Below are 26,034 nucleotides of genomic sequence, written 5' to 3'. Positions count from 1 at the left end.
TACAGTCTTAGCCCCTTTGGCGGGCTGGAGGAGCTTAGCCCCAAATGTTCCCAAGCAAAAAGTAAAGTCAACTCACTACTGGGGTCATCCCCAGTGTCCAAAACAGTCGCTCTCTCCTGGGGGCTAAGTTCTTCTCCCCCAGTGGCTGCCCTGACTGTCAGGCCTGTTTCTCCACCAGCAAAGCTCCCTTCACACAGAGAGACAGAGCTCTGTCCTGTTGCCTCACCAGTCAAACCGGAACTAATACTATTTCTTGGGTTTTGTGGCATAACAGACTCATTTCTGAGTCTATGACCACCAGCCACTGTACTTCATATCTTGTTCATGACTTGCACCAGTACTCTTAAAAAATTGCAGAAGAGCTTTTTATATTGGGCCACATTTTCCTTGTATTCTTGATAAATGTTGCAAGGAAAATGTTGTTACTTCAAGACCTCTGAGTTTTCTATAGAAACGCTTCCTTTCAGTGGTACAGTCTGTACAGTCCCAAAGGATATGATCTATCATTTCCTGGACCTTACATATTACACATAATCCATTTTATATTTGTTAATTAGAAATGAACTACTAATTAATCCATTTAGAATTCTAAATAAAGCCACTTCACTCTTCCTCTCAGGGCCTTGGATTATATCAACATTTTCAAATGTTGGGCATACTTCTCGGAAATTTTTGCCCTTCGATTAATTTGCCTAGAGTTCTTGACATTCCTTCCTTAGCTCATTTTTGATTAGGTGTTTAAATTCTAGTTTTCTTACAGGGATTCCTAGGACAACTTATTCATGGTTAATACTATTTTTTAACCTGTTTGTCCACCAATTCATTGCCTGTTATCCCTATGTGTGCTGGGATCCATGCTATGATTATGGCTATATTTAATTGTGCCAGTTTGGTTGTTAGCAGTAATATTTCATTAAAAATATCACTTCTGCTGGCAGGCACTGTAAATTGCCTACAGCCCTGATAAGGAATCAGACAGGATGGTGACAGCTGGCCATACATCTAAAGCCCAATTTAGTGCTAGCATAATTCCTGTTAGCTCAGCGGTAAAGGTGGATAGAGTTAGCTAGCTTTATGAGTCACAGTGAGGGCACACGGGAACCTTTTGCCAATCTTTCTGTTCCTTCCTCTTTAGAGCCATCTGCATATACAGGTCTGTCGCATCTTATGCGCATTTAACATGCGCGAATTCAGCTTTACGAGGTCGGCAAAAACAAAACAAACAAAAAAACAAAAGAGAAAAATAACAATTTAAACACTGTTCCTGTAGTGCAGGCGATTCCACCCGCCATTACTCTCAATGTAATTTTGACTATATGTGGTTTTCGCTTTACGCGCTGACCGCGGAACGTAACCCCAGCGTAAGATGAGACAGACTTGTATTTGGCAACAGTGTCTCCACTTATCACAAATATATTGATTTGCTATATCTTGCATATTAATCGGTCTTCTCCTTTTATTTATTTCATAATATAATTGCATGTCTATCTCAGGGGGAATGGTTTTCCAGTGATAGAGTATTTTCCCATAGCTATAGATTTTGGTCTCTTTTAATCCTTTCTTTTCATTAAGATCCTTTATCCACTTCTATACCCTGCTTACATTAGGAATTTTGATTTTTTATTCTACCCAACCTCCATGTAGTTCCTAACAATCATTACATATTAGCTTTATGTTGTCAAATTCACTATTAACTAGTACTTTGGCCCAAAAGGTTAAGTCTAGGGGTTTCATTCTAAGTGTGATAGGTATTTCACTGACTATCTGTAGTACACACAGAGGTGAAGTAATGAAGGCACCACATGCAATACACAATGCCTGTGCTTGGATATGGTCTAGTTTTTTCAGATTTATGCTGACTGCTGACCCAAAGGTCTGGCATCCATACGAGTCAATAATTAGTATAATTAGCACTCTGTAGCATTACCACCATTTTCTTATCCACTCCCTAGGATGTTCCAGAGATACTTTTAAGTAAGTTACTTCTACCTTTGCACTTAGCTTTAATATTTTCAGCTGAGTCTGATATCATATATCACACCAAAGAATTTGTAATTTTTCACTATATTCATAGAACTATAGGTTGTATAGATATAACTTTGCATCTTTTTGGGTTGTCCTTGTTGTGAAGATCATTCCCTTAGGTTTGTCTATAGAGAATTTGAAACCCCACCTGTTTCCCGATTCCGCACTTCTCTTAACTGCATCAGTGATTCTTTTGGCGGTGCTTTATGGCACAGTCAGCAACAAATAGTGTGATCACTATTCCTATACTCATCTCCTTAGGGAGATAATTTATTATGATGTTAAAGAAGGTTGGGCTAATTACACTTCTTTGTGGAGTTCCATTTGCAGCTGAATATACATTGGAAAAAGCTTTCCTTATTTGGATTTGTATAGTTCTTTTGTTTAAGAAGTCCCTTATCTATCTGTGCATTTTTCCTATAATAGCCACGGATGCCACTTTATGAAGTAGTCCCTCTCTCTATATCGCATCATAGGTTTTTTCTATGGCCAGGAAGATTACTATAATGAATTCTTTGGTTCTCGTGCATTTTTTTGTGCTTCTATCTCTTTCCTTACAATGTGGACAATTGCACTCCTCTCTCTTCTGAACCCACTCTGTGTTCCATCTCTGAACCTATTTCTTGCTAGGTGCTCTAATAATCTCTCCATTACCAATCTTTCCATGGTTTTACCTAAACATGCTGTGATGGAAATTGTTCTGTATGCCTCAAGTCTTGAGCACAACTTATTCCGTTTTATCACTGGGACAGTAATTGCATGTTTCCAGTCCTTAGGTATCAGCCCTGAATTGAGCCAGGTTCTCTCCTTTCATTCCGCCTCTAGGCTTGTCATTGGCTGCAGGTATAGCAGTGTGGGGCTAACGGGGCCCAAAGGCTCTCTTCAACATCTCCTCTGTTGGTGTGAGACCTCCCTGCTCCATCACACATCCCCCCACAACACCATTTGTGGTATGCCCCTCTCACATTGGTTCTTCCCCACCTCATGAAAAAAAAATCAGCATTCAGGTGGGTTCTTCCAGCCATGTGATGGATGCACCAGGAGAAGGACTAGAGGGACAGGTACCACCTCATAATTAGGAGGTTGGTTTTCTTCATGCGGTAGAGCCAACATAGTGGGGTATGGTTGGTGACTAAGGTGACATGACCACCCAAAACATAGTCCCATTTCACTGCCAATGCCTCTCTTTTTTAAATTACAGGATGAACCTTCTCCCTTGGAAATAACTTTCAACAAAGGTAGAGGATAAGATGTTCATTTCCTTCCACCACCTGGAATAAAATGGTTTCTAATCCCACATCAGAGGCATCAGACTGTAGCAGGAATTCTCTCGTGAATTCAGGGTTCTACAAGACTGGCTCTTGGCAGAGGTGGGCCTTAAGGGTTTGAAAGGCCTCGTCACAAGCTTTTTTCTACTTGATCTTCTTTAGGCTATTATTGTTAAGGCTATAACAGGGGCTATAATTGTCAAAAATCTGGGAATAAGCCGTTGGTAGTATCCTGCCAGTCCTAAGAAGTGGCTTACCTGTTTCTTTGAATTGGGCACGGAGCACATCTGGAGGGCCTGGACCTTATCCACCACGGTTTGCATCTTGTCTTTTTACAGTGTGTACCTGAGGTAGGTAGTCTCATTCTTGCCAAGGTGATATTTAGCAGGGTTCACTCTCAGACTGACCACCTTGAGGGGTTGTAGTACAGCACTTACATGTTCTAGGTAGTCTTCCCAGCTCTGACTGTAGATCATGACGTTGCCCAGAGAGTAGGTTGTCACCTGCATTCTCCAACAATTTTGTAATGGCATGGCTGGAGTAGTGCCCCTGATGGACTTTTTCAGTGTCCTGAAGTGGCTGCAAGTCTCCCCAGCAGTGGGTGGAGAAAGTTTCTGTTCCCTGTGCCCACCGAGCACTCTTACAGTCTTAACCCCTTAGAAGGGCAATAGGGGCTTAGTCCAGAAATGTTCCCAAGCAAAAAGTGAAGTCAGCTCATAACTGCATCATCACCAGTGTACTTAACAGTTTCTTAATTGAGCATCCCTCTCTCCTGGGGGCTAGGGGCTTACAGAGCTGTAGGATGATAAGCCACTGGCTGACCCAGAGGCAACAAGTCACAGCCCTCTTTCCTGAACAGGGCATTTGCCACCATATTTTCTTTCCTCTTTATATAGAAGAAACCTTTTTTGTTACAGTCTTCAGGTCATAATATCAGAAGGGATCCATAATTTCACCTACAGAGTTGTTACAAATATTTCACAGTCACATAAATGACCAGTGTGTTATTAGATTTCAAACAATATATTACGTCACCTTTTAAATAAATATCATGACACCAGTGTGTGAGGTGTAATGACTATGGCAGGCCTGATGAGCTGCGGATACAGAATAGTGAACCATAAAAGGGCCTCTAAGTCACAGCTACTATACTCCCATGCCTGCTCTTAGGCATGGTTTTTTTGCTTGCCCCATTTGTACTTTCAAAATCCAGCCGAGGTGGCTTTCCTGTTTACGTTAAATGTGCATGTTTGCGTATCATAATTACATACAAAGGAATTATATTAAAGGAGAGTTATTCAGCTTATGAAGTCAAGCCCTCCAGAATTAACAAATGACAGACTTATGGTTGCTTGTGCAACATTAACTCTGCCTCTAGTGCATCTGATGTGTGCATTGCAGGAGGCAGGGGTCCTATGGAAAAAATAGCTTGTGATCAATTTAATTAAAGACTACATCATAATGTATATGCACAAGAGGGCCAAATTAAGTTGCATGGGCAACTGTAAACTTCATTACTTTTGAGGGCTTGCCTTTGCAACCTAAATAACACTGTTTTAACATATCTGTTGTATTTTTTGATGAATAGGATGTACTAATCTAAGATGGATGTAGGAACCTTAATATTTAAATTTATTAAATTTTGTGTGCTTAATTTTCAACCATAACTTTTCACTAGGGCTGTTGATTAATTGCAGTTAACTCGTGATTAACTAAAAAAAAATTAATCGTGATTAATCGCACATTTATTTGCAATGTTAAACAATAGAATACCAATTAAAATGTATTAAATATTTGTGGATGTTTTTCTACATTTTCAAATACATTGATTTCAATTACAATACAGAATACAAAGTGTACAGTGCTCACTTGATATTATTATTTTTATTACATATATTTGCACTGTAAAATTATAAACAAAAGAAATAGCATTTTTCAGTTCAGCTTATACAAGTATGATAGTGCAATCTCTTTATCATGAAAGTGCAACTAACAAATGTAGATTTTATTTGTTATATAACTGTACTAAAAATAAAACAATATAAAACTTTAGATCCTTAAAGTCCACTCAGTCCTACTTCTTGTTCAGCCAATCGCTCAGACGAACAAGTTTGTTTACTTTTAGGGGAGATAATGCTGTATTTTTACAGTGCAAATATTTGTAATAAAAATAATAATATAAAATGAGCACTGTACATGTTGTATTGTGTTGTAATTGAAATCAATATATTTGAAAATGTAGAAAATACCCCAAACTATTTAAATAAATGGTATTCTATTATTGTTTAACAGTGCGATTAATCCTGCATTAAAATTTTTTAATCGCTTGACAGCCCTACTTTCCCCTAACATTCGTTCTTGCATTTAGAATGTATCTGTATGCTCTTGTAGAAAGAGACCCAACCTCTTTCCTTTCCAGTAATAATAATACATAGCATATATATAATGTGTCACACATTTAAAGTATGGTATGGTATATTGCTACTTATTCCTCACAACTCCCTGTGAGATAGATGGATAAGTAATATTATCCCCATTGTACAGATTTGGGAATCTGAGTCAGAAAGATGAAGCCACTTGTCCAAGGTCACACAGTGTGACAGTGACAGACATCTTAGAAGGGAATATGGGTATAGCTTGGAAATGATAGATCATATCCTTTGTGACTTTACAGCCTGTACCACTGAAAGGAGGTGTTTCTATAGAAAACTCAGAGGTCTTAAAGTAACAACATTTTCCTTGCAACATTTACCAAGAATACAAGGAAAATGCGGCCCAATATAAAAAGCTCTTCTGCAATTTTTTACGAAGACCGGTGCAAGTTATGAACAAGATATGAAGTACAGTGGCTGGTGGTCATAGACTCAGAAATGAGTCTGTTATGCCACAAAACTGAAGAAATAGTATTAGTTCCGGTTTGACTGGTGAGGCAACAGGACAGAGCTCTGTCTCTCTGTGTGACGGGAGCTTTGCTGGTGGAGAAACAGGCCTGACAGTCAGGGCAGCCACTGGGGGAAAAGAACTTTGAAAATATGGTGCATACAAAATGCTGTCTTCCAAAGACAAACAAATGTGTTCTTTAGAAGTCATCTAAATTGTATTAAGGCCTCTTCCCTAATTGTCTTCCTCACAGACACAACATAAGAGAGAAACCTTTCAGATCATATGCATTAGGATTTTTTGTGGCATGGTGAGCTTGGTAAAATGAATGAGTAGCTTTCATTGTGAGCCATGATTTATCTATTCCTGTTTCTACACATAGTGGACTCTGATCACCACACCCTGCAGCAGTACTGGACTCTAGATTGCTTGACATAAAAAAAATCATGTCTAAGAGAATAAAATCAGTGCTAGCAATTCATTTGGCGCAGGTTAATGGGTGATGTTTATTTTGCCCGTACTGACAATTCCCTAGAGCAGTGGTTTTCAAACTGCGGGTCGTGACCCATTACTGGGTCACGGAATGTAAGGCACTGGGTCATTAAAAGTCCCATCAGCGGTGCTGCCCAGCTAAGGCAGGCTAGCTCCTACCTGTTCCGACACCACGCTGTGCTCCTGGAAGCTGTCAGCAGCAGGTCTGGCTCCTAGGCAGAGTGGCCATGAGGCTCCATGCGCCGCCCCTGCCCCGAGCACCAGCTCCACCCTCCTGGCCAATGGGAGCTGGGGGTGAGGGGGAAGCGGTGCCTGCAGGTGAGAGCCACGTGGAGCCACTTGCGCACCTCTGCCTAGGAGCTGGACTTGCTGCTGGCCGCTTCCGGTCAGTGGTGCCAAGAGAGGCAGGAAGCGTGCCTAACCACCCCCGCTGTGCCACTGACCAGGAGCCACCCGAGGTAAGCCCCAATTCCCTGCCCCAGCCCCGCCAAACCCCTCATCCTTGGCCCCACCCCAGAACCTGCACTCCCAGCCCAGAGCCCTGATCCCCTCCTGGACTCCAACCCCCTGTCCTAAGCTCCCTCCTACACCCTGAATCTCCCATTCCTGGCCCCATCCCGCAGCCCTCACCTAAACCCTCTGCCCCACCCTTAGCCCCTCCCACACCCCTCATCCCCAGCTCCATTGGGTCACGGGCATCAACAATTTCCTTTAACTGGGTCGCCAGAAAAAACATTTGAAAACCACTGCCCTAGAGGGACAAGGTGCCTGTCTTACAAAGGTGCATCACTGAGTGGATAGGTGACCACATATGTTTGAAGAAATAGAAGACAAAGCTTACTTTTACAAAACAGCATCTGTATTAGTTTATTTATGATGCAAACTTACACCCTGTATAAAATTATGTACACATAATGTACACAGGGTATGAGTATGACCCTATGCATGGTTACTGTTGTAATCAGGGCCGGCTCCAGGCACCAGCCTGGCAAGCAGGTGCTTGGGGCAGCCACTCCGGAGTGGGGCAGCACATCCAGCTATTCGGCGGCAATTTGGCGGACGGTCCCTCACTCCCGCTCGGAGCGAAGGACCTCCCGCTGAATTGCCGCCGCAGATCGCGATCAGGGCTTTTTTTTTTTGGCTGCTTGGAGCGGCCAAAACCCTGGAGCCGGCCCTGGTTGTAATGTGAACAAAGTACACCCTATTGCTAAAGGATATGGGTCATTGGTTTAGATATAAAAAACAGAATATACTTCAGCATGAGCTTATGATTGCTCTCAATTCTGATTCAAGATCAATGCAGCATGTACTGGTACTCCCATCACCTGGCACATCTGCAGCATGGTGATACTGGCTATGGCCATGTTAGCTTTTGCTGCTGTTGGTTGTTTTGCCGCAGACATTCCTTTCTGTTGCCAACTCTTGTGATTTTTGCAGCCAGTCTTGGAGTACTAAGCATCTTAAAAAACTCCAGCTCCTGAGAGTCACGGGAAGTTTTCATTGATAATAAATGAAAGTTTCTCATTGTGGTGCTAAACTTGAAAAAAAGCCCTGCCCCCCCCGCACAAAAGTCAAATTAAAAGACCGTAACAGCGATTATTATTAAAAAACTTTCTTGATTTTTGAATGCTTGGGCTTGGCAATATGGGTTCCCCACCCAGCCAGTGAAGTTGACCTGAGGTCTCCAGAGGCTCAGGAGGTGGGGGTGCCATGCACGGAAGGATCTCCTGGGCACAAACGTGAACTCTCGGCTTGCTGGGGCTGGGCAACACTTGGCGAGAAGGCGGTTCTATGGCAGCAGGGCCAGGGATACCCCGGCGGGACGAGGAATCGGTGATAATCAGGCTGGGAAGCAGGGCCAACCATAGCGCCCCGCCCCGAGCGGCTCCCCCACGTTAGGACACAGCAAAACCCTCCAGGCGGGAGACAGCTCCGCCCCCAGCGGTGGCCGCAGTATAACACGGAGCAGGCGGGGGCTCGTGCCCTTTGATCGCAGAGCGGCCGTAGCACAGGGATCAGCAGAAGCTCCACCCACATCAGGATAGGGGCGGGGATAGAACGCGGCACGCGGGCGACGTGATTGCCGGCCGCGCGGTGATTGGCGGAGCCGTGCGCTGACTGGGGGCGGCGCTAGCGCTGGCGGTGGCGGGAGATTGCAGCATGGCGTCGGCGGCGCCTGTCCCTGCGGGGGAGTCGCTGTGGCCGGAGGGCTCGAGCGCCGAGGGCGGGTTCGTGCGCGCGGTCCTGGCGCTGCCCGACAAGCCCGACACCACCGTGCGCTTCTTCGAGCGCGGCGAGCACTATACGGTGCATGGCGGGGACGCGCAGCTGGCCGCCCGCGAGCTCTTCCGCACCCGCGGCGTTATCCGGCTACTGGCGGGGGGCCCAGGTACTGGCGCGGGGTCCGGCGGCGGGGGCCCGGCATGGCGGCGGTGTGCGGGCCTGTCCGGGCCGGGGCGATAGCCGATCTGGGGGGAATCTCGGGGGGGTTAGGCCAAGGGCCGGGGCGCAGGGTGGGTGTCCCTGTGCTTGGGGACACGGGTCTTGTGTGTGACTGTAGTTGTAGGTTAGGATGTGCTGGGCTCAGCAGTAGAGTCTCCCCTGTAGGCGCTGCTCACAGGGTAACTGTGAAAGGACGTGGGATGGGCGTCCTGCCTAATGCTTTGACCACTTGCCCCCAGGTCAGTCCTGAGCCGTTCTCTGCTGGCCGCACAACTTCTACATACCCATTTGTTATCGTTATTTTGTTACAGTAGCACTTTGCTTCCCTCCCTGCACCTCGCTGATTAAGTGAACCTGCCCCTCTTCTCGTCTGGTGTGGGTTTGCTTTTGGCTCTTAAATGTGCTCCAGAACCTTCTGATTAGCTGTCAAGGCCCCAGATTTGAACATGCCTGCTGCTGGTGCATAGGATTGTGGGTCATGGTTGAAATTTGAGGGACTCGCTGTATGTGACTGAGCAGAAAGTGTGACCTCAGTTATGTTATGTATGCCTTTTTAACTATTTAGGAAGCTTCAACAGGACTATAAATTTTTGCTGTGTCAGTATTGGGGACTAAACAATCATTACAACAGATTTGAAATAAAAATAAAATGTTTGGCTCCAAGCTAAGAAGATTGGCTACCACTGCTTTAGATGTATAACTTTAGATACCCAAGCAAGAAAACTTTGTCGTAAATTCACATAAGCACTCCTCTTTGCCTTTCCCGTAATCCTAGAGTGATAGGACACTTGGAATTAAATGGTTCCTAATGTATCCAGCCAATTGTGTAATGCAGGGGTGGGCAAACTTTTTGGTTTGAGGGCCACATCTGGATGGGGAAATTGCATGTAGGGCCATGACTGTAGGGCTGGGGTGTGGGAGGGAGTGCAGGGCAGGGGGTGGGGTGCAGGAGGGGGTGTGGAGTGCAGGAAGAGGCTCAGGGCAGGGGGTGGGGGTTGAGGTGCAGGAGGAGTACAGCTGGGGGCTGGAGTGCAGGAGGGGTGCGGCAGGGAGTTGGGGTGCAGGAAGGGTCCGGGGTGCAGGCTCTGGCCCTGTTTACCTGGAGTGGCACCAGGGTGGCAGCGGGGCTAAGACAGGCTCCCTGCCTGCCCTGGCCCCGAACTGCGCCACTCCCGGAAGCGGCCGGTACCACGTCCCTGTGGCCCTGGGGGGAGGGTCAGGGCCAACACCACATCCCTGCGGCCCCTGGGGGGGGAGAGGGTTCTGCGCACTGCCTTCGCCTGTGGGTACCTCCCCTGAAGCTCCCATTGGCTGCGGTTCCCCGTTCTTGAACAATGGGAGCTGGGGGGGTGGGGGCGGTGCCTGCAGGTGAGGGCAGCACACAGAGCCCTCTACACCCTCCCCGCCCGTCTTCCCTCAGGGGCTGCAGGGACGTGGTGCCAGATGGTATAGTGCAGTGTTACACCATGATTGGCAATATTTTTAATGCCCCTTCTCCCCCACGTGGTAATAACTAACCAACATGCTTTGAGGCATAGGCAGTCCAGGTACTGTCATCTCTAGTTGCTGTAACTGTGAATTCCCTTTTGTGAATTGCATTAGGCTGTTTGCCAAGTAATGCCTTGCAGCAATGAATTTAGCATGTTAATTATATAGTGCATACATTTTTTCTGTTCCCTCCTTGTTTTACTTACACTGTGAGCATCTAGATAAGCCCAGAGAAAATGATATCCAGAAAAATACTTCAGTGTGAGAGGCAAACTTAGGCCATGTCTACACTGACAGAGTTTTTTCGCTGAAAGTTTGGTTGACGATCAAAAACATGCTAAAAGAAAATTCTTGTTGCATGTCCACACTGTCTTCCTCTGTCAGCAGAGTGCATCCACACTTGGGGCAATAGCATCGACAGTGAGAGTAATGCACTATGGGTAGCTATCCCATAGTTCAGCTCTCTGCCTTCTGCCGCTAGGTCTTATGGGAAGGCGGAGTGGATCGCAGCACATCATGAGTCTGGGCTCAGTGTCCCATAATGCATTGCTTTCCATCCCAGCATTCCATGTGCTTCTGTCTTTGGCTCAAGGCATTTTTCAGTGTCCCTTGTTTTCTACTCGCCACACCATCTGTCTTAAAGGATGGATCCCGCACTGCTATCAAATGCTCTTCTAGCTATCAGTAGCACATTGTGAATGGCCGTGTAGTTAATCGTGACGTTCCGATCTCAGCAGGATTCACAGTTGCCTGACCTGCTGTGCGCCATGGATAGAAGCAATACCAGATAACTTTTATCATTCATGGAACCGCTGAACAAGGTGGACTGTCGTTTTTGGGCACGGGAACCTAGCACTGAGTGGTGGGATTGCATCGTTATGCAGATCTGGGATGACGAGCAGTGTCTGCAGAACTTTTGGATGAGGAAAGCCGCCTTCCTGGAATTGTGTGCTGAGCTGGCCGCAGCCCTGTGGCGCAGGGACACCCCCCAAATGAGAGGTGCTCTCTCAGTGCATAAACCAATGGTGACGGCAGTGTGGAAGTTAACGACTCCAGACTGCTACCAGTTGGTCGCAAATCAATTTGGAGTTGGGAAGTCAACCTTTGAGGCTTTGGTAACACAAGTGTGCAAGGCCATTAATAGCATCCTGCTACGAAGGACCACGACTATTGGCACGTAAAATAGTAGATGGCTTTGCAGAAATGGGTTTCCCTAACTGTGGAGGAGCGATAGATGAGACACACATTCCAATTTTGGCATTCCAATTTCGGACAACCTTGCAACAGTTTACATCAATAGTAAGGGGTACTTCTCCATGGTGTTGTAGGCGCTTGTGGATCACCACAGGGCGTTTCACTGACGTCAATACGGGGTGATTTAGAAAGGTGCATGAAGCACATATCTTTGGGAACATCGGCCTGTACAGAAAGTTGCAAGCGGGGCTTTCTTTCCAGACCAGAAGATTACAGTAGGAGATGTTGAAATGCCCACAGTGATTCTGGGAGACCTGGCATACCCCTTAATGCCATGGCTCATGAAGCCTTGCACGGGAAACCTAAATAGCAATAAGGAGCAATTCAACAATAGGTTCAGTAGCTGCAGGGTGGCCGGGGAATGTGTGTTTGGCAGATTAAAGGTGCGCCAGTGATGCCTTTATGGCAAGTTAGCCCTCAATGAGGATATTTCCATGATCGTAGCTGCGTGTTGCACGTTGCACAATATTTGTGAAGGAAAGGGGGAAAAGTTTGCTCGGGGTGGACTGCTGAGGGAGAATGCCTGACTGCTGCTTTTGAGCAGCCAGATACCAGGGCTATTAGAAGGGCTCACAACAGGAGGAAATTCGAATCAGAGAGGCTTTGAGGCAACACTTTGAAGATGAGAATCAGTAATGTGTGTTGCTATGCTCTGGACTACAATGCTTAATGAAATAGAGTTTTGCAAGGAAGCACTTGTGATTTTTTGTGGCCTACGATTCAGTGTAAGCTAATGATTTAACTGCTTATTTATTTGTTGCTGCCATGTGTTACCACAATTTGCAGGAAACAGAGTTCTTCTTCAAAAAACTTTGCTTTTATTGCAGAAAAAAATACAGCACCACCCACAATTGCTGGGGCGAGTGGAGGTATCAGAGGAGGGCCGACTTTCAGAGCTGTGCATAAGTCCAACTACCATTAGAAAAGATGTCAGTGGGGGTGGAGTGAGTGGGAAAGTAAGAAGTCCCAGACAGCAGAAAGGAATTCACGGGTGGAGTTTGGGGAAGGCATAGGAAAGAGTTCTGAATATGCTGACGGGGAGGGCAGGCAAGCATCTGCTCAGTTTGGAGCATTATGAAGGACTGTAGCGTCTTGGTTTGCTTCTCCATGAGTTTTATCATCCTCTCCATTGCATCCCTATTGTAAGCCTCATATTCTTCTCTGTCCTGCCTTTCGATTTCCCTCCACTGCCTGTGTTCTGTTTTCTGCATCTGAGCATTGAATGACCTCCTGGAACGTCTCTTCTTTGCTCCATCTTGGGCCCTTTCTTATCTGGCTGAGGTGCTCCGCCCGTGTGTAGAGGGTGCCTTGGAAGGCCACATCTGCAGAAGCACAAGGAACAATACACAGAAGCATGATTAAGTACACACACAGCCTTGAAACAGTACAGTAAAATACACCTCTATTAACACACAAATCACTTTCTCACTGACCCTTGATGAGCACACATGCTGGCGAACACTCCAAGCATGGTGAGTTTACCCCAGGGCGAGGGGCATTCTAAATCAGGAGAAAATCAATATGAAAGGGTCGTGGTACAGTCGACTACGGACAGTATTCTAAATTTCACACCCTTTTCTACAGACGGAGGGTCATGGTAGCAGATATCTCACTCCTGAGAGGAAGCAAGGGTACATCTACTACACGCTTGCGGCTTCCGTCCCGGTCCCTATGCCGCTCGCCTGTGTGCTGCTTTGGCCCTGTGCAAGTGATCGCACAATGATGCGGGAAAGTTTCCTTCAATGGGAAAAGGAACAAAGTAGCTCTGCCAAGGAACCTTTGGCAGAGGATTGGCGAGTATGTCCAGGAAAGTTTCCTAGAGATCTCTCTGGAGGATTCCCTGAAATCTTGGTGTGCATCAACACCCTGTTCTGCCATACTGCTTAGCTGCACAGGAAAAATGTCCAGCACATAGAAACACAGCCAGGCCTGTACATTTCTATGCCCTCAACTCACCTCTGCACTTCACAAAGCAAAACCACTTACCAGGGTCTCCTCTCATCCATGGGGCTATTGGTGGTGGAGGTGGGGTCACCACTGAAGATAGCTTCCAACTCCTTATAAAAATGGCAGGTCTGGGGCGCAGCCCCAGAGCAGGGATTTGCCTCCCTTGCCTTCTGGTATGTGTGCCTCAGCTCCTTGATCTTTGCTCTACTCTGCAGCATGTCCCAATCATAGCTCTTTTTGCCCCAGCTTCATGAAATTTGCCCGTAGGTATTGAAATTCCTATGGCTAGAGCACAGTTGGGACTGCACAGCCTCCTCTCTTCAAATACTGAGCAGATCCAGCAGCTCCGCATTGGTCCAAGTGGGAGAGCATTTGCTGTATGGAACAAGATCAGCTGGGAAGATGCAATGTGAGCTCTCCATGCTGAGCAAATAGGAAGTTGAATTTCAAAAATTCCCGGGGCTTTAAAGGAGGAGGGGCGAACAGTTGCTTACCTGGCTGTAGGGCAGCAGAGTTGACTGCTGACCAGGATAGTCAGGATGGTCATTGTGGGACACCTTCTGGAGGCCAATTACAGCGATAAAATAAAGTGCGGTGTCTATACAGGCATTTTGGTGATGCAACTTTTGTGTAAAAAGCCCTATGACTCTTGTCGAGGTGGTTATATTTTGTCACCGAAAGTGGCATTGCAGTGTGTAAACCTCTACTGTTTCATTGCCAAAAGCTGCCTTTTGCCGATGAAACTCTGCATTGTAGACAAGGCCTTAGTATTGTGTTTGATCAGGAATTGCTTTAAGTACAGTGTAATGTTACTAATTCACATTTAGTAAAATAAATCTGAATGACACAGTCACAATAGTGTTAGTAATTTTTCCCTCATTTGTATCAAGAGGGAAAACATTGTTCTGTAATACATGGCTAAACTTTGACCTTTTTCCATTTGCACTGTGAAGACTTATTGAGCTTGACAGCGTATTACAAATTCTAAAGCTTATAAAGATTCAAATCCATAAGATTTGCATGCATGCATTTATATTCTTCCTTAGTTCCAGGTTTAAACTCAACCAAAACTTAACTCTTGAGTATCAGCTACAGTATTAAAATGCCCTAAACTATCACTTTTTTTGTTTGAATGAAGGTTACATGTAAAATTTCATTCACACATTCATCGTGTGCTGCAGATGATAACATCTTTTAATTGTCTGCTTTAGTTTTACTTTAAATACTAAACATCATGCAGTATGAGCAATCCTGCATTGGCAGAGAGAGAGCTTAACAGTGCATGTTTCCATTTCCTCTGATTCCAATGGAACTCATTTGTATGGCTACTTGTTTTCTTCATTCAGAACTCAACTATCTAAAATCCTGCTAGAGCTGTAAGATTTGTATGATAAGTGGGTCTTTATACTTAATAAAGATAAATTTCTATCAACATAAAAAGAAGAGAAAAGCTTCAAATTTGGTGGTCTTAAACAAGAGTAAAAACAAGAATGTTGTCAGCTACACATTATTTCCTTAGGCTAGTGGGCTTTATGGTGATGTTCGGGTTTTTTTGAGTTAATGTGCATTCTATCTATCTATCTAAAAAGTACCGGTAGATCAATTTTCTAGATTAGTGAAAATTTTTGAAATGGACTTGGTTTCTTTCTGGGTAAATCAAGTTTTCTACAGAATCTGTATCTGTTCTTAACACTTGGAAATCCACATATTCTTTACAATTAAGTGAGACGTTTTTATTTTGATTCTTGGAATTTATGTGCTTGTTTCTTTCTTGCTTGTCAAAATAATACTGTATTCTCTAGTCTAAAGGTTATTAAATTTATCCTTTACAGAGCTCTCAATTACAGAATGTATGTAAGAAAACCAATAGTTATGTTTACTTTACAAATATTTTATTCTTTTCCTTTTCCTGTAGGCAATCAAAAACTCGAGAGTGTTGTGCTTAGTAAAATGAACTTTGAATCTTTTCTGAGAGATCTACTTCTGGTTCGTCAGTACAGAGTTGAAATTTACAAGAACAAAGCAGGAAGTAAATCTACCAAAGAGAATGACTGGTATTTGGCATACAAGGTACAATTTTCTATCTCCATATATGATCAAAGTGGAAAAAATGCAGATGTTTACTATACTTCTATTCATCCAATTTCAAACTTTCTTACAGGCTTTCAGTGCCTCCAATTGTCCATATGATTTGGGGGGGGGGGGGGGCAGAGGAGGGGTGTCAGCCACCTTTTTGTATGTCCCAGCATTTCCCCACTACTCCAGTGTGGGTGGATCCTGCACTGCAGGTGTGCCATATGATGCTCTAAGAGGAGCTTCAGGACAACTGACTTCGGTATGGCTAGAGGTTTAAATTCATAATTTTTTTCTGCAAGTATAGTCTTAATAGTTTGAAAAGTTAGAACCCTGTCTATTTTATGTACTGCGAGCATGGTGTATTTCATTTGTCCCTTTTGTGCCTTTAATAAAAAAAAAAAAGCATGTATGTACAAACATAGTAATATAATATGTTTTACAGCATCAAAAAATCACTACCCTACATCTTCCAAAATGTTTATATCCTCACACTCCAAAGACAACATTGTATTAATCATATTTAGGCTTTCTTTGCAACCATTAGGACAGGAAATTTATTTTAATCAAAAGCTAAAACTGTGTAGAATCTGAATGTCCTGTGGTCCACAAATACAGGTTGGGTGTTTTGACACTTATGGATTAGAGTAACATAATTTCAGACTAGAAAGGTAGTTCAAATTAACCTCTTAGTTTGAATGCAGTGTTGTAGTTGTGTTGGTCCCAAAATAGTAGAGAGACAAGGTGGGTAAGGTAATGTCTTTTATTGGACCAACTTCTGTTGGTGAGATGCAAGGTTTTGAGCTTACACAGAGCCCGAAGAAGACCTGAGACCTGAAGAAGAACTCTGTGTATATTCTGTTAGTGAGAGCCACAAGCTTTTGAAGTTGATCTAATAAAAGATATTACATCACCCCCGTTGTCTTATTTTAAAAGCAGTTTCAGATTTCAATATAGTTTGGGAATCCAATTGCACTGGGAGTGGATTTTATTGGATACAAACTTATAATGTAGTTAATTATCATATTTGCTTTTTATTTCCATTCAGACTGATTTTAAAGTTTGCGATGTCTTAGAACTCTGATTTCACTGAAATGCAAAAAATCCCAATTTGTTCTACTAACCTTGACAATGTTTGTTCTGCAAGAGATTAGAAAAAAATCGTAGCGCTATTCTAAGTTTTCTTTCTAAAACAGGGTTCTCCAGGTAACCTTGCCCAGTTTGAGGAAATTCTTTTTGGCAATAATGACATGTCGACTGCCATTGGCGTTGTGGGTGTTAAGCTATATACTGCTGATGGACAAAGAATAGTTGGAGTTGGGTATGTCGACACTACGCTCAGGAAGCTGAGTGTCTGTGAGTTTCCAGATAATGATCAATTCTCAAACCTTGAAGCTCTGCTGGTTCAAATTGGACCTAAGGAATGTGTGCTACCAGGAGGAGAGACTGCTGGAGATATGGGAAAACTACGACATGTAAGTGAGCTGAATATGTGGACTGACTGATTTATATTCGTATTAATTGAGAATGGGAAGGAAAAGCTCTGAAATAAGTTGTGAACGAAGCTCAATAAAGGCTAAGAAATGAACAGGATTAATAAATTAACTTGAGGGAATTCTGGATGATACACACATCACTTGCACGTTGCATGTTTTAATTAACAAAAGATACTGTTAACCCTGGTCTACACTCTAGAGTTAGGTCTACACAAGGCAGCTCACGTCAACCTAATTCTAAGCGTCTACACTAAAATGTTGCTCCTGCTGATGTAATGCCCACTATGCCGATTTAATTATTCCACCTGTGTGAGAGGTGTAGTGCTTAGGTTGACATAGTTAGGTTGACACAGTGTTTGTATAGACACTGTTGCTTACATGGACTGTTGCCCCACACTGACAGTTAAATTGGTGTAAGCACTCCTGGTGGGGACACGCACCACTAACACAAGGAATGTAGTAGGGACATGCAAAAGTCTGTACTTCTCAGGGAATTCTGCAGCAAAAAAATAAAATTTCTGCACATTTTATTTGTCAATAAATAAATGTGGCTCCAGCATGGCAGTGGGGAGCACAGACCCCTGGCTGCACAGAGGTGGGAGATGATCCTACAGGGCTACTCCCCTCTTCTCCCTCCCCCTCCCCCCCAACACTGACTCGGTGATGAGGCTACACTGAACCCTGATGCAGCAGAAGGGCCAGGCCTGCCCAGAAACACCCCAGGGCACAGGCATCAACTTTTTTTCTGTGCAGGTAGGTGCACGCGCCCCCGCCCCGACTCCACCCCTGCCCCAAAGTCCCCGCCCTAACTCCACTCCCCCCCGCCCCATTGGACCCCTCCCCAAATCCCCGCCCTGGCCCCACCTTCTCCCCCAAGTGTGCAACGTTCCCCCTCCCTCCCAGGCTTGCCACGCGAAAAAGCTGTTTCGTGGTGCAAGCGCTGGGAGGGAGGAGAAGCAGGATGCAGCAGTGTGCTCAGGGGAGGAGGCAGAGTGGAGGCAGAGGTGAGCTGGGGCAGGGAGGTGGGGCGGGGAGCTCCCAGTGGGTGCATAGCACTCACCAATTTTTCCCTGTGGGTGCTCCAGCCCCGGAGCACCAACGGAGTTGGCACCTATGCACCAGGGTCCTGCCCCTCCAAGTCAGGCACACCAAGATAGCAAGTGAGAGGGGCAGAGTTTCGCATGCTCAGCCCTGTGACTGCTCTTGCGGCTTCTCTTTGCTTCTCTGTCAGAAAGCCATTTCTCTGCGGGGAAGCAAAGAAATCTTCAGGGGATGTGAATTCTGCATGTGCGCAGTGGTGCAGAATTCCCTCAGGAGTAAAAAGTCATTTAATTACTGCGGTGGCTGTACGGAGACGTAATTTAGACATACCCTTAAAGTAAAAACCTATCTAACAATTGAATACAAATTAACAACTTGTCTTTGAGAATACTCTGTGTAGTTCACTTTCACTCTCTTGAGAACTGGAAATGACTTATAACTTATACACAACAGATCATTCAAAGAGGAGGAATCATGATTACAGACCGAAAAAAGGCTGAATTCACAACAAAAGATATTGTGCAGGATCTCAACCGCTTGCTAAAATCAAAAAAGGAAGAGCAAGTGACTAGTGCAACATTACCAGAGATAGAAAAACAGGTGAGTAACTTGTAGCAGCTGCAGATAGAATAGTGATTGATAATGCACATTTTTTTTTTTTTTAAATGGAACACTGTCAATTGTCGACTGACCACTCTGCTTTTACTGTATTCCTTTCTTCCTTTTGTCTGACTTTGTTGTTAATCAGATTGTAAACTCTTCAGGACAGACTGCCTTTCTATTTGTCCAATATCTGGCATATTTGAGCACCACTAAAATGTGAACAATACTTTTAAATGAGATAGAGCAATAGTGTATAACTTTGATTTCACTATACTGGTGTCACTGCTTTCGTAATGTCAAATGTTTAGAGGGGAAGTTTGAAGTCTGTAAGATTCTTTTAACACTTTCCCTGACTACTGAAACTACATCACCTTGTAGTTGATTCTTTAATAGGCACTTTTAAAAGGAGAAACCACTATTACTAGGGACTACTAAAGCATAAATGAAAAAGAATTTTAAATTTGTCATGGTGCTTTTACATTTCTGTACTTAGGGTGGTTGTGGAATCATACTCTTCTTCATGGGCTTATAAGTGGTTTTAGGTACTTATTCCTATGGTTTGAAACTTTATCATAAAAGTCTGAGATCTGACCTCTAAATTAATGCTTTCTGTATTGGTTCCCTATGGAATAGAATCCCATTTTAAGGTCCTGATGTGACATTCAAAGCTCTTTAAGGAATTGGGCATAGCTGCCTGACAGCGCTTGTGCTCTCACGTTGACTTGCCATAACACTTACTCTCAAGGAAGCAGTCACGTTTTTATAGGAGGAAGCTTGTGATTGCAGTAGAGGGCACCAGGAGTTGGAATTAGACTATGGAATTCAATCCCAGAAGGAATAGGCATGACTGCAGGCCTTGTGCCTTCATAACTAATTGCAAGTCTCATTTTTATGACTTAATGCTCCCTAAATCTTTAATTACACATTTAGGTTAGTCATAGCAAATGGAACCGGCCAGCCAGACCAGTTTCTGCATGGCTGACTTCTGCATATGTGAGAACATCCTGTGTTTTTTGTGCTGTGGCAGTTGTGCAGTGACCTTTCTAGGCAGAAATCTCATGGGAGGGCCAACTTGCCTGCCACAGCTAGGCATAATAGACTATAATGCAGGTTCGGAATGGTAAGGATGGTAGGGCGTAAAATCCTGCATGCATTGCTTAATTTGTTTTAGACTTTTTGCAATAGGTCACGAGTGGGAGAGGTGATGTTCTCTTATTCCATTAATGGCTTCTTCGACTTTATGGAGTCGATGTGATGGGTCTCGGGGTCCCCAGCCCTGAGTCACCTTGTTACCCTCCTGCCTTTTTACATATCTATACATACATTTCACAGTAAGTTTAGTGTGTGATTCTGGCTTTCATTTAATCTTACATGACATCATTTCTGGATAAGTACCATAAAAGTGGCGTGCTAGGTGTAGTGAGTTTGTCAGGCCTGTTACGAGTTACTGTTACAGAACAGTGAACGCTTCGCCTGTTGGCACTGAGGATTTCCTAGGTTCACAGTTCATGTGTTAGGAAAAGGTATGGTTACTGCTGCTGCTTGGACAGTCTCAAGAGGCACAGAAGGGTAGTTCTCGTTGGGTGGCTCAGGGAGTAAGCATGTGTGATGGTACCATGGGAGCAGCAGTAACAGCTTCTTCCATAGTACTTCAGTGAAAACAGATGCAGATTTAAACACTTGTGTAAGCACATGCAATGTTAAGCAGTTTCTCACAAATATTCTATTCCCTTTGGTCTCATTTGGATTTGAGTTGGGAGCCAGGGATTGTTCCTTTTATCTCCTACCTACCTACTTCAAGATACTAGGCTTTCGAAAGCTAGATGCACATGCAAAGGCTATCCTTACTTGCCATTCATTCTTCTCAAGTGTAGCTGAAGTTTGATGCTGAACTTTTTATTTCCTAATTTTTTTATGGTTTGATGGCAAACAACCATAACAAATGTAAATTTTTTTTGTTTCTGAATATTTTGAACATATATTTAGACCATGCTGTATTTATATACTAAAATACTTTGTATTGTGATTTCTAAGGTTCCTGGTAACCAGTTCTGTGGAAATGCGTAAGACATATTCATCTTCACACTTACTGGAGTTTGTAAATCAACACAGGTTTGATGAACCTGAGTGTAACCCAAGTTCCGAGGGCATTATGAATTCCTGTTTTAGGCTAAAGTCTCATCAGATAGTCAGAATTTTTGTTTGCTTTTTGACTTTTTTTTTTAAGTTGACATGACTCTGAGAAGCTACTCTTGGATATTGTTTGTAATTCTATAAAAGCATCTGTTGTCCGATAGAACTATTTTATTTTACTGTAACACACCTTTGTAACTTTAGGTTGCTGTTTCATCCTTGTCGGCAGTTATCAAGTATTTAGAGCTCTTGTCGGATGAATCTAACTTTGGACAATTTGAATTGACTAGCTTTGACCTCAGTCAATATATGATACTGGATAATGCAGCTGTTCGAGCCCTTAACCTTTTCCAGGTAAGAAACAAACATGTATTTAAACTAATGAACTTGCTTCCAGTTTAATTCACAAAAGTATACACTTTGCTACTTGATAGTAGCCTCACAATACAGACAACCCCGAAAATCCTTTATAGCTGTGGTGGTGCGTAATCGGAGATTCTAATTTCTGGTTTCTGGTTTTTTTTTGTTTGGCCCTTCTAATGCTGTGTAACTTCCTAGAAAAAAGCAAGCAGAGTAGGGGACTTTATCTAACTCCCACCTCCCTTACAGAATTCCCAGCAGGCAGATCCAGAGGGGTTCCCATCTCCAGTGGCTGCAGCTTAGTATTTTCAGTCTCATTTATTTGCATGCAGAATCCTACCTCATTTATAACCACACGGGGGGGGGGGGGGGGGGAAGGGACTTGCCACAATGCTCCTCTTATTGAGCAGGAAGTGATGCCAGGTGCAACATACAGCAGTCAGTAAACAGATTCCTTTGACAGTTCTGCCGAAGAAACCTTGACGTATTTAAATGGGCACGGTCAGCATAGCCTTTTTAAAACAAACAGCCGAATGTCATCTCTAGTGTATTTGCTGACTGTACCCACAGAGAAGTAGTTCAAACACTGGTGTATATGCTGATTTCACTTGTACTTTTTTTTCTTACCAGATTCTGTTTAATGCTTCTTGGCCTGAGCTACAAAGTGAGCTAATTTGGGGCCCATGGAAGAAGCCCAGGGAGTAGAGTACAACTTCCCCACTCCACAAAAGAGAGGCTCCTGGAGATTCCAGGGAATAAAGAACTCCGATCTGGCACCTAGGCTTGCTAGCCCAGGGAGAAAGGAGATGCCTGAACATTCTTGCCGCCTTCTCCTGCTATGCCCAAGAGTTTAGGGAGGGGAACGTCTGCTCCATTCCCTTCTCCAGCTTTATGCAGGAGTTCTTGGGAGCGGCACCCTCTAAACTCCTCTCCTTCCTGAGTTCCTGCCTGGGAGACTGGGACAGATGTACTTTTCTGACTAGATACATGGCATTGGGAGGACTCTTCTCATCTAATTTTGGGAAGTTTCCATTTGAAGATGGGCTTTTATTTAAGGGAGGTGTTGCATAGAGCAAGCTCAAAATATAGTCCTAAGAGTCCCCAATGCAGGGGATCAAAAAGTAGCTTAGTAAAATGACACCTTATTTACACAATAGATCTGCAAAAAGAAGAACAGGAGTACTTGTGGCACCTTAGAGACTAACAAATTTATTTTATTTAGTCCTGTTCTTCTTTTTGCGGATACAGACTAACACGGCTGCTACTCTGAAACCTGACAATAGATCTGCTGATTTTAAAATGCAAATTCACTGAAGTGGAATGTTTCACCAAATCTATTACAGATTTCACAAAAGTCTTGTTGAAACAGGCAGGTTTCTGTTGGAAACTTGCTGGTGTTCCAGGGACCCTGCTGGGGCTGGCACTCAAAGCTTCTGAGCTCCCGTTCTCAAGCCTGGGCTTCCAGGGTCCCTGCTGTGGAGCTGGGAACTTTGATTCCTAGAATTAGGTTCCAAAACCTGTGGCTCTGGGACAGCCCTGCCATACAGACTACACCAGGGCCAAGCATTCTCAGGGCTTCCAACTGGCCCAGGAAATTGGAAGCGCTGAGGTCACCAGCCTGAGGCAGTCTGCATGGTGGGGCTGCCTCTGTGTAACAGACTCTGGGAGTTGGTCCTATGACCTCCGGACTCACAGCTCAGTGTCAGGGACCCCGGGTGACCAGGGAGCCCATCAGCCCTAAGAGCTTATGGCAGTGGAATCCTTGTTAGTTTCGTATCTAGGATTCAGTGAATGACAATGTAGGGGCTTTGCTACACTTGCAAGTTAGGGCGCCTGGGGCTGATTTAATGCACTCTAACTCCTGAGGTGTCCACACTGGCAGGGCACGTAGAGCGCCTGGACTCCATGGCTGAAGCGCCCCTGGTAATCCACCTCCACGAGAAGCATAAAACTTGCTGTGCCCTGGCTGAAACGCTGGGGTGTTGGTGTGGACGATGTCTTTATTACTGCGCTGTGATTGGCCTTTGGAAACGTCCCATAATCCCTTGAAGTCAAGTGGCCACTCTCGTCATTGTTTCGAACTCGCTGCAGGCGTGCGTATATCCACTTTCAAAGCTCTGTTTCCTGACAGCCGGCATGCTTATGTGCTCCGGGGCACAAAGCAAACCATTACTGTGAAATGCTCCTGCTGCAGAGGGGTGTGTGTGTATGTGTGTTTGAGAGTGAGAGAAGTGGAGGGGTGGGGGCTGATGTCAGGTTTCCCCCTGCCACTGTCTGAACTTACAAGACAGTATGCTGACACACTCTCTGCCCCCCAAAACAGGCTGTCTCTCTTCCCCCCCCCCCCCATACCCACAACATACTCCCTGTCCGGCTCCATCCCCCCACCCCCATTTGAAAAGCACGCTGCGGCCACTTGCACACTGGGATAGCTACCACAATGCACGCTCTCTGTAGCTTTGCAAGAGCTGCTAATGGGGCCATGCCACTGTGCTTGCAGCTGACAGTGTGAACACACGGCAGCACTTTTCCTGCTGCTGTCTCTGAGGGCTGGTTTAACTCCTGGTGCTCTACATCTGCAAGTGTAGCCATAGCCTACATTTCCCATTTTGTTTCAGGAGCACACCATATTTTTGTCATTCCAAAATGAAATGTTGATCTCTGGTTTGCCTAAAAATTTTGGTAACTTTGCTTTTATTTCAAATTGGAACAAAAGCAAATTCTGAAACACAATTTCTCCCTAATCGAACTTGCTATTCCTTATTCCTGTTAGCATTGCAGAGCAATATATCTTTCAGAGAACAAGATGGATTCTATTGTCTTTTGCATCATAGTTGGTGTTAACCAAACTCCAACTGTAGAATATTGTGACACCCAAAAAACTCAGCTTGTCATTCAGATTCATGGTTGAATTTGCAGAATGTCAGAGGAGTTGCCTTTCTTCTTGTAAACCAAGCAGATTTGATTTGAAAATCACCTAGACACACTAAACAAGAATCTTTGATATGACAGTTTACAGATTAAAAATGTTTTAAATAACTCTTAGAAATAGCTAAATTGTAACTTGTAAGTGATACATTAGGTATAACTTCAGAACCAGAGTAATTACAGGGTGAAAACAAAGCAGTTCAGACAGCAAAATTAAGGACTTCACTGCTTGTTTTATTTTGTTTTTCTCTCTCCATACTTGCATCAGGGGAGCAACTTCAATCAATTTTTCTTGGGATCTTTATTTTACCCATGCTGCTCAAAGCTTTGTCCCTGATTCTCTCTGCTGTAATTTACTACAATGTAACATCATGAGCTAGGATTGACAGGGTGTGTCTAAGTAGGTAAAATGAGCTGGAAATGGCTCTCTCCAAAGACAATGGATGTGGCTCAATAAACAGCCTATGCATTTGCTGCCTTCTGGGTAAGGCACTTCCTAATCTGTCCTTGGGATTGTTGCCAGCTTGGGAACAAAGAGCCTGCCACATGGCACTACTGCTTGAATGTCTGGCTTTTCTCTCTTGACTAGTGTTTCATCTAAATAAAAAAATCTGTTATGAAGTCTGTTCTTCCATACTTTACAATTTGAGTCAATCACTCTGTGAGGCAGGAAGATTCTGACTGATAGCGCAGTCGATGTAATGTAGTTCCACGTGCTGCCTGAGCCATAAAATGGTAATAGAGAGTGGCAAGTGCAGAAAAATAAAAGTTTGCTAGGAAACCTTCGAAGAGATGTAAAACCAAATATCTGTTCTACTGTCGGTCAGTTGACTAGGTATGTATTTTTAAACACACACTTAACTATTACATACAATAGAATAAATATTTCGTATACATAAAGTGCCAGTGTCTACTATAACAAAGTAAACTGTTATGCCAACTCCAAAATACTTTATTTAGGACTAATGTATAAAATAGTATTGGGTCTTGGGTCTGCTTGCACTCAGCTTGATATTTCATAGTAGTGTACAGTTCTCCAATATGTTGACTGTGGCTATTGTACTTTGCCAAAATAAGGTTCTTACTTCCCAGCATTTAAAACTATTATACCTTGCTTAATTCCATTTCTCTCTTCTGGACACACTCTCCATTACTATAGTGTATCTCTCTCTGATAGTGAAATCAGACCTGAGACTGGATTTCCATTTGAAGCTGTTTGATTTTAATTATAGGTGTGCTTGAGAGGGTGAGATAGAAGAGATCAGTACTACAAACCCCTCCACCCAAGTTGAGACTTGAAGGTTTTGAAGCAGATATATCAGCTATTTTTGCATGTTAAATGTGTCTGAGAATTTCCTGCTGGCTGAATTTTGTATGGCTCGTTCAAAGATATAAAGCTGTGCAGGTACACACAGCATGTCTGCAGTTAATATCTAACCAGACACTGAAGATAGTGTACTATAATCTGAACAGAGCTGGTTTAAAGGTTGTAGCCTATAGTACCACAAAATGCCATTATTATGCTAAATTGAATTGTGTCAGAAATGTAAAACTAGAAAACTCAAATGTTCTACCAAGCTGTAGTTTTTTTTTTTGCCATACCC

At 43.9% G+C, this 26,034-nt stretch overlaps 1 protein-coding gene across 2 annotated transcripts in view; it reads left to right on the top strand.

Annotated features, from left to right (window-relative positions):
• Positions 1–8,804: 8,804 nt before the first annotated feature.
• MSH2 (mutS homolog 2) overlaps positions 8,805–26,034 on the top strand; it is a 108,312-nt gene continuing 91,082 nt past the window's right edge. Inside the window, exons 1-5 of one of the 2 annotated variants that reach the window (XM_034764403.1) lie at positions 8,805–9,054; positions 15,712–15,866; positions 17,066–17,344; positions 18,860–19,006; positions 21,347–21,496. In XM_034764403.1, the coding sequence (XP_034620294.1) occupies positions 8,826–9,054; positions 15,712–15,866; positions 17,066–17,344; positions 18,860–19,006; positions 21,347–21,496 (960 nt within the window). In that variant the 5' untranslated portion in view covers positions 8,805–8,825. Of the gene's footprint in view, positions 9,055–15,711; positions 15,867–17,065; positions 17,345–17,984; positions 18,119–18,859; positions 19,007–21,346; positions 21,497–26,034 lie in introns of those variants that run through there. The other variant, XM_034764404.1, reaches the window with a different exon arrangement.

This window comes from Trachemys scripta, chromosome 3 (assembly GCF_013100865.1).
Source record: "Trachemys scripta elegans isolate TJP31775 chromosome 3, CAS_Tse_1.0, whole genome shotgun sequence".
NCBI lineage: Eukaryota > Metazoa > Chordata > Testudines > Emydidae > Trachemys > Trachemys scripta.
The sequence above is the reverse complement of the archived record's forward strand: the minus strand, read 5'-3'. Positions and strand labels throughout refer to the sequence as shown.